Genomic DNA, 16099 nt, shown 5'->3' on the forward strand with positions numbered 1-16099 from the left:
GAGAAGGACATACTAACAGCAATAGTCAATGATATGGAAGATAAAGAGAGAAAGTGGTGGATGCATGTGAAGAAGTATGCTGAAGAATGTGGGATGGCGACGACAGAAGTCAAGAGATGTACGAAAGAGGACATAAAGAAGAGAACAAGAGAATGGGACACAAGCAGACGGAAGAGTGAAATGGAGTGCAAGGGGAGTCTAATTCTGTATAAAAACTGGAAAAGTGAAATTAAGGAGGAGGACGTATATGACAACACATTTTCGTCAATCTTATTATTCAGAGCAAGGATGAACACTTTGGCCTTGAATATAAAAAGAAGAGACACCAAGAGGGAAATATAAACTGTGTATTCTGTGATGTAGAAGAAAATGCTAACCACTTCATGTTATATTGTCCACAGTTTAGTGATATAAGAATAAAAGCAATTGAGCTCCAACAACCATACGAAGAAGATAGTGCACTAACAGTTGGAAAATTCCTTTTTTTGTGAAGGAAATGTTGAAAATAAGAAAAGTATGCTATAACAAATGTGGATGAAAAGAGAAAAACTAGTGAAAATAAGGAACACACAAAACTAAAAGACACAAGAGGCGACGATGCAAAGGCGAGGCTTTGACCTGAACCTGAACCTGAGAAGAAGAAGCGTATTGCTGCGTAAAGTTGTTTACTAAATTACTACTTAGTAAGTTTCCACCATAATATAGCCTTTGGGTTTTTCTCCGAAATGGATGTTGGCGAACTTTTGCATTTTAAGGTAAGATATATGGGTGCAAGTGCTTTTTTAATGTTTTATTATTAACAATTATACAAATGTTTTATTAAAATTTATTCCTAACCTGACGGCCTAATTCAGCTATTGTTGTCTACACAACCCTGTGGTACTACAGAGTCATGTAGGCCATGCAGCCAACGAAAGTAATAGGCTAGATGTCATGTCCAAGCCCAACCAACGTATGTTATCATGTTTTATCTTTGGAGCAGCAGCATAGTCTTGGGAGCTTTTGTATATCAGCAGCCAGTTCCTCTCGCATGCATTAAAAATGGACACCAACTAACCAAAACTTTCCCCATTTAATCTAACCTACAAGCTGTGTTCTTACCTATCTACCTAATGGGGGTGGGGGGTGCTAACGCCCCCCTGCGACCTCCCTTACACTACCGTAATTTTAACGACATCATCATACATATATACCCCTAGTCTTGCTTTTTAATCTTTCGGTTTTATTTTACAACAACATAATGTTCCCCACATGATTTTGATCATCATATATCAATTAATCATCACTAGTTCATTGGGTTTCACGATTAAATCTGAGGTGGTCTTAATGAAAAATGTTGATTCTCCCACCTCTTTGAAATTTTCTAAGTCCAATTTTGATCTTCACCATGACACAGGTGGCTCCTGCCTAGTTTCCAAACTTTCCCAATAGATAGAGCCCGTGTCGTCCCAGGCTAAGAATCGTTCATTTTTACAATTTAGTGCTGTCCCATCAACATACATTCTTACCCCTCCCCTCTGTTAAGTTTGTTGTTGGTTGGGATACGTCCTTTATAGTGGCATTTGATACTGCTGTAATAATTATCATGAATTGTAAGGTAAGGGAAAGGTCGTTATAATGCGTTGTTCGCTGAAGCCACGGCCAAGTTACTCTATCGTAAAATTTCCCCCCCAAGCATTGCTTCCTGCCTGACTATAGTAACACCTGTTGGGTGGCGCTCGGTTTCCCTATCAGCTGGTGGCGCAAGCTTGAACATTTATTGATGTTCGGACTTATGTTTTCGCTAATCCCAACAATCTACATTCTTAACCCCTTGTTAAGATTGTAGTTCATTGGGACACGCCCTGAAATTATGCCGAGCACTTATTTGTTATATACAGTATATGACCAAAGGTTAGGTTAGCCAACATCGGGTAGGGGAGTTACAAGCCATCAGCAAGAAGGTGGGCTTTAATGGAGACAATGCCATTTGCTCTCTCCAGCTTGGTTTTCTTGCAAAAAACGAGAATCCTTCTCGAACCTGGCCTAGAACTTTTAACATCCCAGGTCTGTCTCACCTTGTTGGGCGAGAGAAAGAGAGAGGTCTTTGTCCAGTAAGAGCCCTTAAATTTTATCTACACGTGTCCAAGAACCTGAGAGGGCAATCAGACAATCTCTGGTGTTCTGTTAAAAAACCCTCTCTACCATTATCTAAAAATGCTCTAGCTTTCTTTATCAAGGATGTGATAAGAGAAGCTCACCAGAATTGTGAGGAAAGGAGTTTCCCAATTCTTAAAGTGAAACCCCATGAGGTTAGAGCTGTGGCAACCTCTATGGCTTATAAACATAATAAATCTATGAAGTCCATCCTAGAGGCCACGTTTTGGCGAAGTAATTCAGTCTTTGCAAACTACTATCTTAAAGATGTACAAACTCAGTATGAGGATTGCTGTTCCCTGGGTCCTTACGTTACCTCCGGCATCGTAGTTGGAGAAGGGTCTACTGCATCTTCCCTATAATCTTTTATACCCTTGCCTTTTGTATTTGTGTTCTCAGGTTGTCTGTGAGTTGGTCGCAACTTTTCACAGTCTGGGACGCAATTCAAGTTAATTTAGTTTTGTGTGTTTTTAAACTTTAGAGTAGGTGGTCAGATTCAGTATCCTTGGCTATGCCAAGTTTGCAAGGGTGGAGGTCTAGCCACGTGAAGGTCGAGGACTTTGTGGCAGCCCCAAGGGACTTTTACAGCCCCCTGAGTGGATCGCTGAGTCTCTCAAGGAATGCGGGCATAATGAGGTAGAGTAATTATGAAGCCAGCTTCCTTGTCAGGTAAGAACCAAATTTTTAGTACTACTAATTGTAGTTATTGATAATTACAGGTATATGAATTTCCCAATGGGACAAGGTTTTCAACCCACCTCCAACTGTGTGAATCAGCTATATATATGTAACTACCAGAGAATTTACATATTTAAAAATTGTATTTTTATTTTAAAATAAATTTTTAAATATACTTACCTGGTAGTTACATATATAAAAGGGCCCTCCCTCCTCCCCTCTGAAAACAGAGACATTGAATTTCTGAAGATGATGGGTAATGGTTTTGATAACCTACGAGTGGTGGCGCTCATGTATGACCACCTACTGTCATGGCAGCTGTCGCTGCGAATTTGAATATATATGTAACTACCAGGTAAGTATATTTATAAATTTATTTTATAATAAAAATACCATTCTTAACGAGGGTTTACTACCCACACCGCTAGTTAGCGGGGGTAGGGGAGGGTAGCTTGCTACCCCCCCCTCTCACACACCTGTGCTTGAGCTCACTTTGCTCTCGGCTTGGATGGTGGTCGGACGTGTCCGCTCTCATCCTTGCCGTTATTTGGTAGCCATTTAATTGCTTTTGTCTTTTCTTTTTTCTCTAGTTCTGTATATGTGAAGTTGGCCTATGCGATCATGCGCACCTGCCCTGGGTTTCCCGACCACCCCTGTGGAACATTCATGTCGGCGGTCGAGACTGATCCTCACGCCCTTTGTCCTTCTTGTAGGGGCCAACGGTGTGATAGCAACAACAGGTGTAGTGACTGTAGGGAGTGGTCTACCTCCCAGTGGGAGTGGTTTTCGCGACGACGGAAGAAGTCTAAACGGGATTTTTCTCCTGTGAAGGTTTCTTTGAAAGGAGAAAAACCCAAGGTATATTCTTCCGTTGCCCAAACCTCCTCCGAAGCTCCCACTCGGTCGGTCTCTTTTGAGAGACCGTCGAGTGGTAGCGTAGACCGATATACTGTTTACCAACCTCGGGGCTCGAGAGATGACGTTGCTTCCCCTAGCGAAGCAGCTTCACCTCTCCCCCCGGGGGAGGATATGTCACTAACCTTATTTCAGCTTTGGTCCTCCTTGGGGCTTATGGGTTCACCCTCCAAGGAGGTTTTGCTTAACTACATCCGATTGGGTGCCGCTGTCAAGAAATTGCAGTCGTCAAGAAATTGCCGTCACTGTCAGAGGTTGATCCTCTGTCTCTTGTCGACGTTGTTGTGTCAGAGGTATCCAATGCGGTATCACCCATCACCTCGGCCTCTCCAAACTCTACGGAAGCTGACGGTTTAGTTTCTCCCGTTGCTGTTCAACCTACGAGGGAGAAACTAAGTCCATCGTCAGTCTCTCCTGCTAGTGTTTCTCTCCCTCGGGGGAGTTCACTTACAGAGACTCCTCTTCGGAGGACTGCAGAAGGTCAGCTTGCTGATCCAACAGCCCCCAGAGGGTGCATTCGTCGGAAGGCTCGCCTTCCTCTTCGCCATAGAGGCCTTCCTTCACCTGCGGTGAGGAGGCGCCTCTTTGGTTCAACACCTTCGATGCAGTCCACCGCAGAGGAGCCTCGAGACCAATCATCTATCACTGCTCCTGCACTGGTCCTGGACTTTTCTGTAGATCGTTCGCGATCTCCTTCGGTGGTAGGTTGTCCTGTTAAAGGACACGTCGGCCTTCCATCCGGCAGACCTGCCGACCTGCCGTCACCATTTCTACATGGGCCTAATAAGGCTTCACCTAAGCACGCTAAGGCGCGCCAACCAGATACGCGCTACGCGTCAACGAAACTTGACGAATGCTCCTTAGTAGCTCGTCAGGCCCCATCACTAAACCCTAACACAGGGCATGAAGGGCGTACGCGCCAACACGAGCATACGCCCCAACAGGAGCATAGCTCCATCACGCGCTATGCGCACCCTCATGCGCATACGCGCCCACGTTCTCCTGCGCGCCTGGTCTTTCCTGCGCCTACGCGCCAACATTCTCCTACGCGCCCGCGCCCAGCTGCGCGGCAACACTCACCTGCTCTCCCGCGCGACATCAGTCTCCTGCCCGCGCGCATACGCGCCCAACATTCAACTCTTCTGCGCGCCAACGAACTACTGAACTTAGTGCTGCTGGGAAGTCAACAAAGCTGGCTTCTACCATGCGCCAACCAGTTCCATTGCGCCAGCGCTCACCTTCGTGCCAGCCTTTTCCCGCCCATCCTGTCCAAAGGATGCGCGCCAACATTCTCTCGCGCTCCCACGTGCCTCACATGATTCAACTGCGCGTCCGCGCTAGGGATCTTTCTCCTGTGCGCATGCGCCCTACAGCTGGTACAGGTGCGCGTGAACTCTCTCCCGCCCGCTCGCGCACTCAACGTATTAACCCTGCGCGTGCCCGTGCGCCAACAGTCTACCAATATTCTCCCTCGCGCGAGCATCAATATCCTCCCGTGCGCGAGACTACTGAACTACGCATGGCAAGGTTGCCATCGCCACATTTCCCTCCCCGCAAGTGCTTACCAGCGCGCATTGTGGGAGAAGGGAAACATCTAGAGGGGTCCAGGATCCCAAAGCCACCACAGGCCAACCCATCAATGGATGGGGACTCCTCCCAGGGATACCTCAATCCCTGTCCCTTCAAGGGGTATGTCTGACAGCGCATCTGTCAGCCAACAGCCCTGGTTTGGTGCACTGATCAGAGCCGTAACGCAGGCTTTCAAGCCTGTCTTCTCTGAATTGGGACACAGAACCATGGCTTCTTCTATCCCTTTGAAGAGAAAAAGAAGAGTTCCAGACGCGGTCACTTCCCCAAGGGCGAAACTGACTCCACGCAGAGCTTCGAGGCAGATTCCTTCCTTTCTTCAGACTGCCTCTCCTTCAATTTCGGACGAAGATTTCCCGTCCCCAAGGGAATCACACGAAGAGAGACTTTCCCTCATAGCACCAATGGGGGAAACCTCTCCTCGCGCCGAGGTGTCTACTCAGTCGGGGATTAAAAGGAACATGCCACCCTCGTCAATGTTGGAGTCCTACATCCTTCCCAGGAAGGAATCTAAGGACACCAAAACATTGCCGAAGTCCTCGACTAGGACTAGGATGGAGCTAGCTAGCTACTCAGGGAATGTCCGGGACTCTCCCCAAGAAAAGCCTTTGGGGACAGAAGAAGACTTCGCTGCAAGTCCTACAACAGGAGGAGACCAGCAAGAGTCAGAACATGCGTTTTGGCAAGTTCTGACTCTAATGAGGGCTCTCAACGGGTTTTCAGACCCAGAGATCCTTCCTCGAGAGGGCAAAGACACAGTCTTGGACTGTGTCCTTGGTACTCAGAAACCCTCCAAGACCATTGCAACACTGCCCTGGTTTCAAGGGGTTAAGAGTACCAGGGACAAGATCTCACAACAGCTCTCCGAGATGTCCTCCTCCAACCGTCCCGGTACCACCAACAAGCTCCTCCCACCTCCTCGCGTACAGCAGAGGAGGTACTTCGAGATCCTTGATGAGCCTTGTTTAGCTCTTCCTCTTCGCCACTCGCTGGAAGAGCTAACCAGGGGAGTCCCTCTTGAGAGAGACTCCAACTGGCAGGTCTCGTTCTCGGCAGCCGAGATCCTCAACCAGGAGAAGGTTGCGAAGTGTGCTATGCAAGCCACTTCGTGGTTCAATATCTGGTTGGGGACCTTAGGTATCCTGATACGTCCTGAGGATTTCTCCAAAGAACGTACCAGAAAAGCTATGGAAACCTTCCTTCTCTCAGGTACTCGCACGATCGAGTTTCTGGCCCTCCAAGTCTCGAACTTGTGGGCAAATACCATCCTGAAACGTCGGGATGCAGTAGCTGAGAGATTCCATCAGAAGGTCCCTAGTTCGAGATCAATAGGCTCAGACATTCCTCCCTAGAGGGATCCGTCTTGTTCGAGCCTAAGGATGTGGAACATGCTGCTGAAAGGTGGAGGAAGTCTCATCAAGACTCCCTCCTTCATAGGGCTTTAACAGCCAAGCCCTATAAGCCTCCAGCACCACAGCAGTCCTGTCCAGTCAAGACCAGTAAGACGACAACAGCAGCGAAGACCTTGGTGTCTAAGTCCTTTCCTGTCAAAGAAAGGAAAGGTAAAGTCCTCCAGGGGAGGCAAGAATCCTAGAGGGAGCAACCGAGGCCACAAACGCTAGTATAGGCAGTCCCCCTGCATGTCTACCAGTGGGGGGATGCCTACAAAGTTGCTCAAACAGGTGGAAGCAACTTGGGGCCGATTCCTGGACAATCTCCGTGATCAGTTTAGGATATTGCGTCCCGTTCATAACATCTCTACCTCCCCGGACGACGAATCCGTTGTCGATAAACTCCATTGCCATGGGATCAGCAAAGGGGCAGGCCCTTCGGGCAGAAGTCCAGACCCTGTTGAAGAAGGGCACTCTCCAAGAGGTCCTCGACGGATCCCCAGGCTTTTTCAGTCGACTCTTTCTTGTAAGGAAGGCGTCTGGAGGCTGGAGACTAGTCGTCGACCTCTCAGCTCTGAACAAGTTTGTCAAACAAACTCCGTTCAGCATGGAGACGGCGGACATGGTCAGACTAGCAATAAGACCGCAAGACTTCATATGCACACTGGACCTAAAGGACGCGTACTTCCAGATCCCAGTCCATCTGTCTTTAAGGAAGTACTTAAGATTCAGCCTAGACAACTGAAAGTACTAGTTCAAGGTGCTGTGCTTCGGTCTCTCCACAGCACCACAATTCTTCACCAGAGTGTTCACCCTAGTATCATCTTGGGCACACAGGATTGGCATCCGTCTTCTCCGTTATCTGGACGACTGGTTAATCCTAGCAGACTCGGTGTCAACCCTTCTTCAACACCGAGACAAACTTCTGAGACTTTGCCAAGATCTGGGGATCATAGTAAATCTCGAGAAGTCTTCACTGCTTCCCACTCAAAGACTGGTATACCTAGGCATGATTATAGACACCACTCTCCACAAAGCTTTCCCATCAGATGACAGGATAGCAAGGCTGGCGACCTTTTCTTAGACGAGAAGAACTTCCAGCCTAATCGTGGTTACGTCTCCTTGGTCACCTTTCATCACTGGCCCGTCTAGTTTCCTATGGTCGCCTCAGGATGAGATCCCTCCAGTGGCGACTCAAGTCCCGGTGGAATCAAGCGTATGACTCCCCAGACATCCAGATCTCCATTGGACCTGCGGAACTGACGGATCTTCAGTGGTGGGTGGCAGACGAGAACCTACGAAAAGGAGTGGATCTTCTCGTCCTCCCCCCGGATTGGATGCTGTTTTCGGACGCTTCAATAAAAGGGTGGGGGGCCCACGTGCTGCACCACACGACCTCAGGCCTCTGGTCAGAGTCAGAATAGTACCTCCACATAAATCTCCTAGAGATGAAGGCCGTCTTTCTGGCCCTTCAACAGTTCCAACAGTACCTGGCAAGTCACTCTGTGGTGGTGATGAGCATCAACACCACAGTAGTGGCCTACATCAACAAACAAGGAGGTACTTTCTCGCAGCAACTATCCCATCTAGCAGTAGAGATACTGAGATGGGCTGAAATCCACTAGATACCACTATCGGCACGCTTCATTCCCGGCAAAAGGAATGTGCTCGCCAACAACCTGAGCAGAGCATCTCAGATAGTGAGTACCGAGTGGTCTTTGGATCATCTAGTAGCCAACAAAGTCCTGACTTTGTGGGGTTCTCCGACTGTGGACCTCTTCGCAACGGCCCTGAACTTCAGGCTCCCGCTGTACTGTTCCCCAGTCCCAGACCCCAAGGCTCTCTGGCAAGATACTTTCCAACAACGGTGGGACAACATCGACGTTTACGCCTTTCCCCCGTTCTGTCTGATGAGGGGGTACTCAACAAGATCAGAACATCGGTCAATCTTTCAATGACCCTCATAGCTCTGCTATGGCATCACGCAGAATGGTTCCTGGACCTTCTGCAACTCCTAACGGAGCCACCAAGAGAACTCCCTCCACGACACAGTCTACTCAAACAACCACATGCCAACATCTTCCATAAAGCCGTAGGTTCACTACGGCTTCACGCCTGGAGACTATCCAGCATCTCCTCTCTCAGAGAGGATTTTCGCAACAAGTGGCTGTCAGGATGTCTGGACAGCTGCGAAAGTCTTCAGCAGCAGTCTACCAGGCAAAGTGGAAAGTCTTCTGTGGTTGGTGTCGTGGAAGGGGTATCTCTCCACTCGATGCCACTATTCCAACAATAGCGGAGTTCCTCGTGTATTTGCGTGAAGAAATGCGCCTTTCAGTCTCGGCAGTGAAAGGCTATCGCTCAACCTTAAGTCTTGCCTTCAGGCTGAAAGGAATGGACATTTCCTCATCGCTTGAACTTTCTCTACTCATACGTAGTTATGAACTTACCTGCCCTCAGTAGGAAGTGAGACCTCCCCCATGGAACGTGGTTTGAGTTCTCAGGTCTCTTAAGAGACCTCCCTATGAACCATTACACCAGGCATCAGATTGCCACCTAACCTGGAAGACGGTATTTCTGCTAGCTTTGGCCTCGGCCAAGCGAGTCAGTGATCTTCATGGTCTCTCGTATGACATTGCCCATTCAAGGGGATGGCGGGAGGTAACATTCAGCTTTGTCCCTGAGTGTATTGCTAAGACTCAGAATCCAGGAGTAGAGGATCCTCGATTCGACTCCTTCCGGATTTCCAGTCTCCGTACTGTAACAGATGACCCAGACTATCTCTTAATATTCCCAGTAAGGAGCTTGAGGCTGTACCTCAAAAGAACAGCCGCAGCCCGTCCTCGTGTGCCAGCACTATTCGTCAGCACAGGAAGGACAAAGAGGAGGGTTACCAAGAACACCATTTCTGCATGGATTCACAGGGTCATTGACCTGTCTCTGAATTCAGACCCTTCTCCGTCACGTCGCCCCAGAGCACATGATGTCAGAGGCATAGCTACGTCCCTAGCCTTCAAAAGAAATTTTTCAGTGACGCAGGTTCTTCAAGCTGGGGTGTGGAAACGTCAAACAATGTTCACCTTTTAAACATTTAAACTTACCGGCTAGTTATATAATAATAGCTTTATGCTTCTGTCCGGCAGAAATTCAAAACTCGCAGCAATCGCATAGATATGGCAGGTATACACTAGCGCCGCCACAGAGCTAGGTTGAACTATCCCTCCTAGTATCAGATTTCCTTCTGCCGCCATACTGGCTACATAGAAATGGAATTTTCTCGTGTTTATCCTGGATTTTAGCAGTACCTTTGGTGATGTACTCTTTTTAAGGGTTTGAGCATTCCCTTATTGGGTGTTTGTTTTATATTCTATCGCTAAGTTATAGCGTAAAAGGTAAGATTTAAAATTTTTCAAACTATTTTTTAACTAACGAAAAGCATACGGCGATAGGTGAACATCTTGCCTCATCGATGACGTCACAGTCATTTGACATAAGCTTGAGTATGACTTGCATTTTTACAAAGAATGATAAGTTAATACTATCTTACAAAATATTTAGTTATATAAAATAAAAGGATTATATTATTTTAAGAAAATTTTTGTCCTTTTGGTATGCTTTCTTTAGATAATCTTCAATCTTTTTTAAAGATTATCTAGCGTTCATGTTTATTTATGCTACACAGTCCTCAGTCTATCGTTACAGTACTGTAATACTCTTTGTATCGATATTTATGAAAAATAAATTTTTCTTTAAAAACTAAGTTTTTAAATTATATTAGATAAAAGGAATATGTAATTTTTAAATACAGTGATACCTCGGTAGTCGAACGACTCTATACTCGAACAATTCGGAGTTCGACCAAAATTTTCGAGAAATTTTTGCTGCGGTGCTCGACCAAAAATTCGGTACTCGACCAGCCGAACACGTGACGACCGCATGGGCTTTGTGATGATCGCGCCATCTCGGCCACTCTCGCTTGTTCGGGAAGCATCAGTTCTCTCGAGAGCGTCACTCAGACAACGCGCGATCAGCATTCGTTGTGATTTAGTGATTTTCAGTGCTTTTAATTGCTTTTTTAGCTTTCATAATGAGTCCCAAGAAAGTAATGAGTGTTAAGGGGAAGGAGAAGAGGAAAACAGTGCGAACAACGATCGAGTTGAAGAAGGAAATTATAGCGAAATATGAGAATGGTGTACGAGTGTCCGATTTAGCGGTAGAATACGGAATGGCGAAGTCGACCATTTCTACGTTTTTAAAGCATAAAGAAATGATTAAGAAGGCGAATGTTGCAACGAGAGTTACGGCGGTAACTAAGCAAAGGCCACAAGTGATTGAGGAGATGGAAAAGTTGCTTTTAATATTTATTAAAGAAAAACAGTTGGCCGGGGAAAGTGTTAGTGAAGCGTTCATTTGTGAAAAAGCGTTGCATATCTATGAAGAATTAGTGAAGAAAAGTCCGAGTACCAGTGAAAGTGATTCATTTACATTTAAAGCGAGCAGGGGTTGGTTTGAAAAGTTTCGTAATAGAACAGGTATTCATCGTGTTACTAGGCATGGGGAGGCAGCTAGTTCGGATCAAATTGCAGCCGATAAATACGTGGGGGAATTCGATCGGTACATAAATGAACAAAATTTGATCGCACAACAAGTCTTTAATTGTGATGAGACTGGGTTATTTTGGAAGAAAATGCCAGCCAATACGTACATTACCAAGGACGAGACGAAGATGCCAGGTCACAAGCCAATGAAAGATAGGCTAACATTGTTGCTGTGTGCAAATGCAAGTGGCGATTGCAAGATCAAACCCTTGTTAGTGTACCACTCGGACAACCCCCGGGTGTTCAAACGAAATAATATTTGTAAAAGTGCACTACCAGTTATGTGGCGCTCGAACACTAAATCTTGGGTCACAAGACAATTCTTTACTGAGTGGATAAACGAAGTGTTTGCCCCCCAGGTTAAGGCTTACCTCATTGAAAAGAGCTTGCCAATGAAATGTCTTCTGGTTATGGACAATGCTCCTGCACATCCTCCAGGTCTCGAGGATGACTTGAAAGAAGAATACAGCTTTATCAAAATCAAATTCTTGCCCCCCAATACTACTCCCATACTCCAGCCCATGGACCAACAGGTCATTTCAAACTTCAAAAAACTCTATACCAAGGCCCTTTTCAGAAAGTGTTTTGAAGTGACCAGTGACACGAAGTTGACCCTAAAGGAATTCTGGAAGGAACACTTCAGCATCCTCAACTCTGTTAACATGATTGACCAAGCTTGGCGAGGTGTGACCTATAGGACATTGAACTCTGCCTGGCGTAAGCTGTGGCCATCATGTGTCACAGAGAGGGAGTTTGAAGGTTTCCAACCAGAGGCGGGTCCAAGCACTGCTACCCCTGTAATTTCTGATGACACTGATGTCGTTGAGGAAATTGTTGTCATGGGCAGGAGTTTGGGGCTTGAGGTCGACAAGGATGATATTGATGAGCTTGTAGAAAGCCATTCTACCGAGTTGACTGTGGAGGAATTGTTGCACCTGCAACAACAACAGCAGCAGGATCTGATTGTGGAGCAGGAATCTTCAGAAGAGGATGAGGTAAGGGAGGATGTTCCAAGTTCTCTCATCAATGAAATTTGTTCCAAGTGGGCAGATGTGCAGGCTTTTGCTGAAAAATACCACCCAGAAATTGCAGTAGCAAACCGGGCAGTGCATATGTTTAATGATAGTGTCATGTATCATTTTCGAAGAATACTGCAGAGGAGGAAGAAACAATTAACAATAGACCAGTTTTTCACAAAAGAAAAGAAAGCTGCTACATCAAAGCCTGTTTCTCCTCCAAAGAAGAGACAAAGAAGAGAAGAAACCCCTGAAATAGATCTGCCCACCCTTTCATTGGAGAGAGAAACAACTCCTGAAGGAGAACTACCCCGCCACATCATGGAAGGGGACTCTCCTTCCAAGCAGTAACCTCCCCCTTCCATCCTCTCCACATCCATCCCTGTATGCCATCGAACCGCTGCTCAAAGGTATGTTCACTACAGTACAGAAAATGGTTTAAAATTGTTTTATTTTAGTACAGTAAATGGTTTAAAATTGTTTTATAGGATTTTCTGACCAATTTCATACACATTTAGATAATTATTGTTGTTTAGGTACACGTTTTATTAATATTTTGGGCCTGTTCGAGTGCTTGGGAACGGAATAGAATATATACCATTATTTCTTATGGGGAAAAAAAATTCGGTACTCGAACAAATCGGAGGTCGAACACGGATCTCGAACGGATTATGGTCGAGTACCGAGGTATCACTGTATTTAACTTAGCCGGTGAATATATAATAGCTGCTGCTCCAGCGGCTCGACAGAAAAACACACAAAAACTCGCGAGCGATCGCTATGAAGGTTTCGGGTGTGCCCACCAGCGCCAACTATCGGCCAGATACCGCACATGCATGTAAACAAGCCTCAATTCTTCTCTGTCGACCTTGACGACAAGACGTATCAATACTCGTTGTATAACCTGGAGTTTTCTCAACATATTTGGTGAAGTACTTCATTTTGGTTTGAGCTTTCGCAGTGCTGGTGTTTTTCCTCAACTTAAACTCTTGAACTCTTTGTTGGACAGATTTAAATGTTGATGACTTGGATTGTTTTTTGGACTTTCTTTGACTAATTCAAAATGGCTGACGCTTCTCAAGCCCCTAGATTTCGTAAGTGTAATGCTAGGGATTGCAATAGGCGTCTTCCAAAGGCCTCTCTAGACCCACATACTGTGTGTTCTAATTGTCGGGGTAAAACCTGTCAATTAGGAGATCGGTGTGAGGAATGCATGGGCCTTTCGGAATTCGATTGGCTCGAATACGACAAGTATTCTCGTAAGCTAGAGAGAGATAGGGTAAGGAGGAGTTCCTCTAGATCAGTAGATTTTTCCTCTCCACATGCCCCTGAACCTAATCCTTCCCCTGTAGTGGTTGTGCCTGAACCCCCTACTGGCACTCAGGAACCATCGATGCGAGACATGTTACGTGCCATTCATGCCTTGGGTGAAAGAGTTGAGTCGTTAGCAACAGATCGTAATCAACTCATGGCTGACGTTAAAGAGCTAAAGTGTCAGAGTGCCACAGCGGAAAATCGTGGGAAAGTGATTAGTGCGCAAAGTGTTTTCAGTGTTGCGACCGAGGGTTCGTCTGTTCGTGCCTGTCGTTCGCCTAGTCCAAGACCTCTTGCAAGCTCCCAAGCCCAGGGGAGAAGTAATGTCGTACGACTTATGGGTTCGAGAGGCCTTGATCAGCGAACAGACGTTCCCTCTATGGTAACAGGCGTGTCTCATCAAGATCGCCCCTACCATAAGACGAGAGAGACCATTTTCTCCTCGTCATCCGAAGGCTTTTCGCATAAGAAACCGTGGAGCAAGGTTTCTAGGCCCCTTAAGCGAAAGTCGGTCCCTTCAGGACAGGTCCAGCGTCCTGGTTGTAGCCATTGGGACAGCTCTGACCCTTTGCAGTCATCGGAAGACTGCTCGCCGCCTAAGCAGCAACGTTACACAGGCTCAGAGAGTCTTGGTGTAGGCAAGGTTGTGCAGTCTCAGACGTTAACCCCGTCTTTTACCGCACCCATTCCCGTTGATCCTAAATGGGTTGTGCTGCAAGACATGCAGATCAAGCTCGCCTCCCTTATGGAAGACTATTCTGCTGAAAAGGTTCACGATGATCCTCGCCGCTTAACTCATCGAGATCCTGGCCTTCAGCCGCCAAAACAAGCCTTTGCTCGTCCCGTTGACGTTGGCGTTGCTAAGTCACGTCAGCCTCGCTTTGTAGAGCCTCACTCGATGCAGTCACGTGTTGACTTTCAGCCGCATATGGACGTTCAGCCACTTCCTAATGCTCTTGTTGACGTTCAGGACGTTCGCCAACCAGCGGAGTTGACTTGTTTTGACGCTGAGTGTCAACCACCGCAGTCTAGAGTTGTTTTGACTGCTCAGTCTAGGCAGTCAAAACAGTCTCGAGTTGACGTTGAGCGTCCTCCCGCTCCTGTTGTTGTTGACAGTCAGGCTGTTAAGCAGTTACATGACGTAGCGTCCTGGACTGCTACTAATGCACCAGTGCGTGTGGACTCTGCGTGTCAAGCATTGCCAACCCCTTTGCTTGTTACTCAGCAGTTGTCGGATGAGGATCCTTCAGATGAGGACGTTGCTGACCCTCATCATGATGATCATCCTTCGGATGTAGACGAACCTAGAACGGTTCCTCCCTCAATGGACTTTAAGAAAGTCATGTTAATTTTCAAGGAGCTTTTTCCCGATCACTTTGTCACTGTTGCTCCTCGTTCGCCACCGTCTGAGTTTGCTCTAGGCTTACCTGCTAACATGCCAGCCTTTACTAAGCTAGTGCTCTCTCACTCTTCCAAGAGAGCTTTGCGACTTTTAGGCGACTGATTGGATACCAGGAGGAGTTTGGGGAAGACGGCCTTTGCCTTCCCTCCGTCAAAGCTCTCGTCTAGATCGAGCGTCTGGTATGCCACGGGAGAATTTCTCGGCTTGGGAGTCCCTGCCTCTGCCCAGGGTGACTTCTCAAGCCTCGTAGACTCTCCCCGCCGCCTAGCCATGAGACGCTCGAAGATTAGTTGGTCCTCCTCGGACCTTGACCATCTGCTGAAAGGCGTATACAGGGCCTTTGAAGTTTTCAACTTCCTTGACTGGTCATTGGGAGCTTTAAGTAGGAAAATCTCATCGGCTGATAGAGATGTTTCCTTACTGATAATGTCTTGTATGGATAAAGCCATCCACGATGGTTCCAATGAGCTCGCCTCCTCTTTTACGTCTGGAGTCTTAAAGAAGCGAGAGTCCCTTTGCTCTTTTCTTTCGGCAGGAGTTACTCCCTGTCAGAGATCAGAACTGCTCTTTGCTCCCTTATCAAAGTTTTTGTTTCCGCAACAATTGGTTAAGGACATAGCTTCTTCGCTTGTGCAGAAGGACACCCATGACTTGATGGCGTCCTCTGCTCGCAAGGGGACTCCTTCTACATCCTTTGCTGCTAGACCCAGGATCGACACTCCGGCATCCAGATTTATCCCGCCCTTTCGTGGCAGAGCTCCCAGCAGGGGAAGTACTCGTGCCGAGGGAAAGAGAGGAAAGAAGAGAGGAGCCAAGTCCTCACGTGGCAGAGTCTGACTGCCCACAGCCTCAGACAGCAGTAGGAGCCAGATTGAAGAGCTTCTGGCAGGCCTGGGAGAAGAGGGGCGCAGACCAACAGTGTTCGGTTGCTCAGAGAGGGGTACAAAATTCCGTTTGTACGCAAACCTCCTCTAGCGACATCCCCCATCGACCTCTCTCCCAGGTACCGAGAGGAGTCAAAGAGACAAGCCCTAAACCTAGAAGTGTCTCTGTTACTAGAGAAGG

General features: G+C 47.0%; 1 protein-coding gene across 1 annotated transcript in view; it reads left to right on the forward strand.

Annotated features, from left to right (window-relative positions):
* The first annotated feature begins 458 nt into the window (after window positions 1-458).
* LOC137614307 (beta-catenin-like protein 1) overlaps window positions 459-16099 on the forward strand; it is a 259883-nt gene continuing 244242 nt past the window's right edge. Inside the window, exon 1 of the mRNA XM_068344059.1 lies at window positions 459-755. Coding sequence (XP_068200160.1) covers window positions 726-755 — 30 coding nt within the window. The 5' untranslated portion in view covers window positions 459-725. The remainder of the gene's footprint in view (window positions 756-16099) is intronic.

Source organism: Palaemon carinicauda, chromosome 20, assembly GCF_036898095.1.
Source record: "Palaemon carinicauda isolate YSFRI2023 chromosome 20, ASM3689809v2, whole genome shotgun sequence".
Classification (NCBI taxonomy): domain Eukaryota; kingdom Metazoa; phylum Arthropoda; class Malacostraca; order Decapoda; family Palaemonidae; genus Palaemon; species Palaemon carinicauda.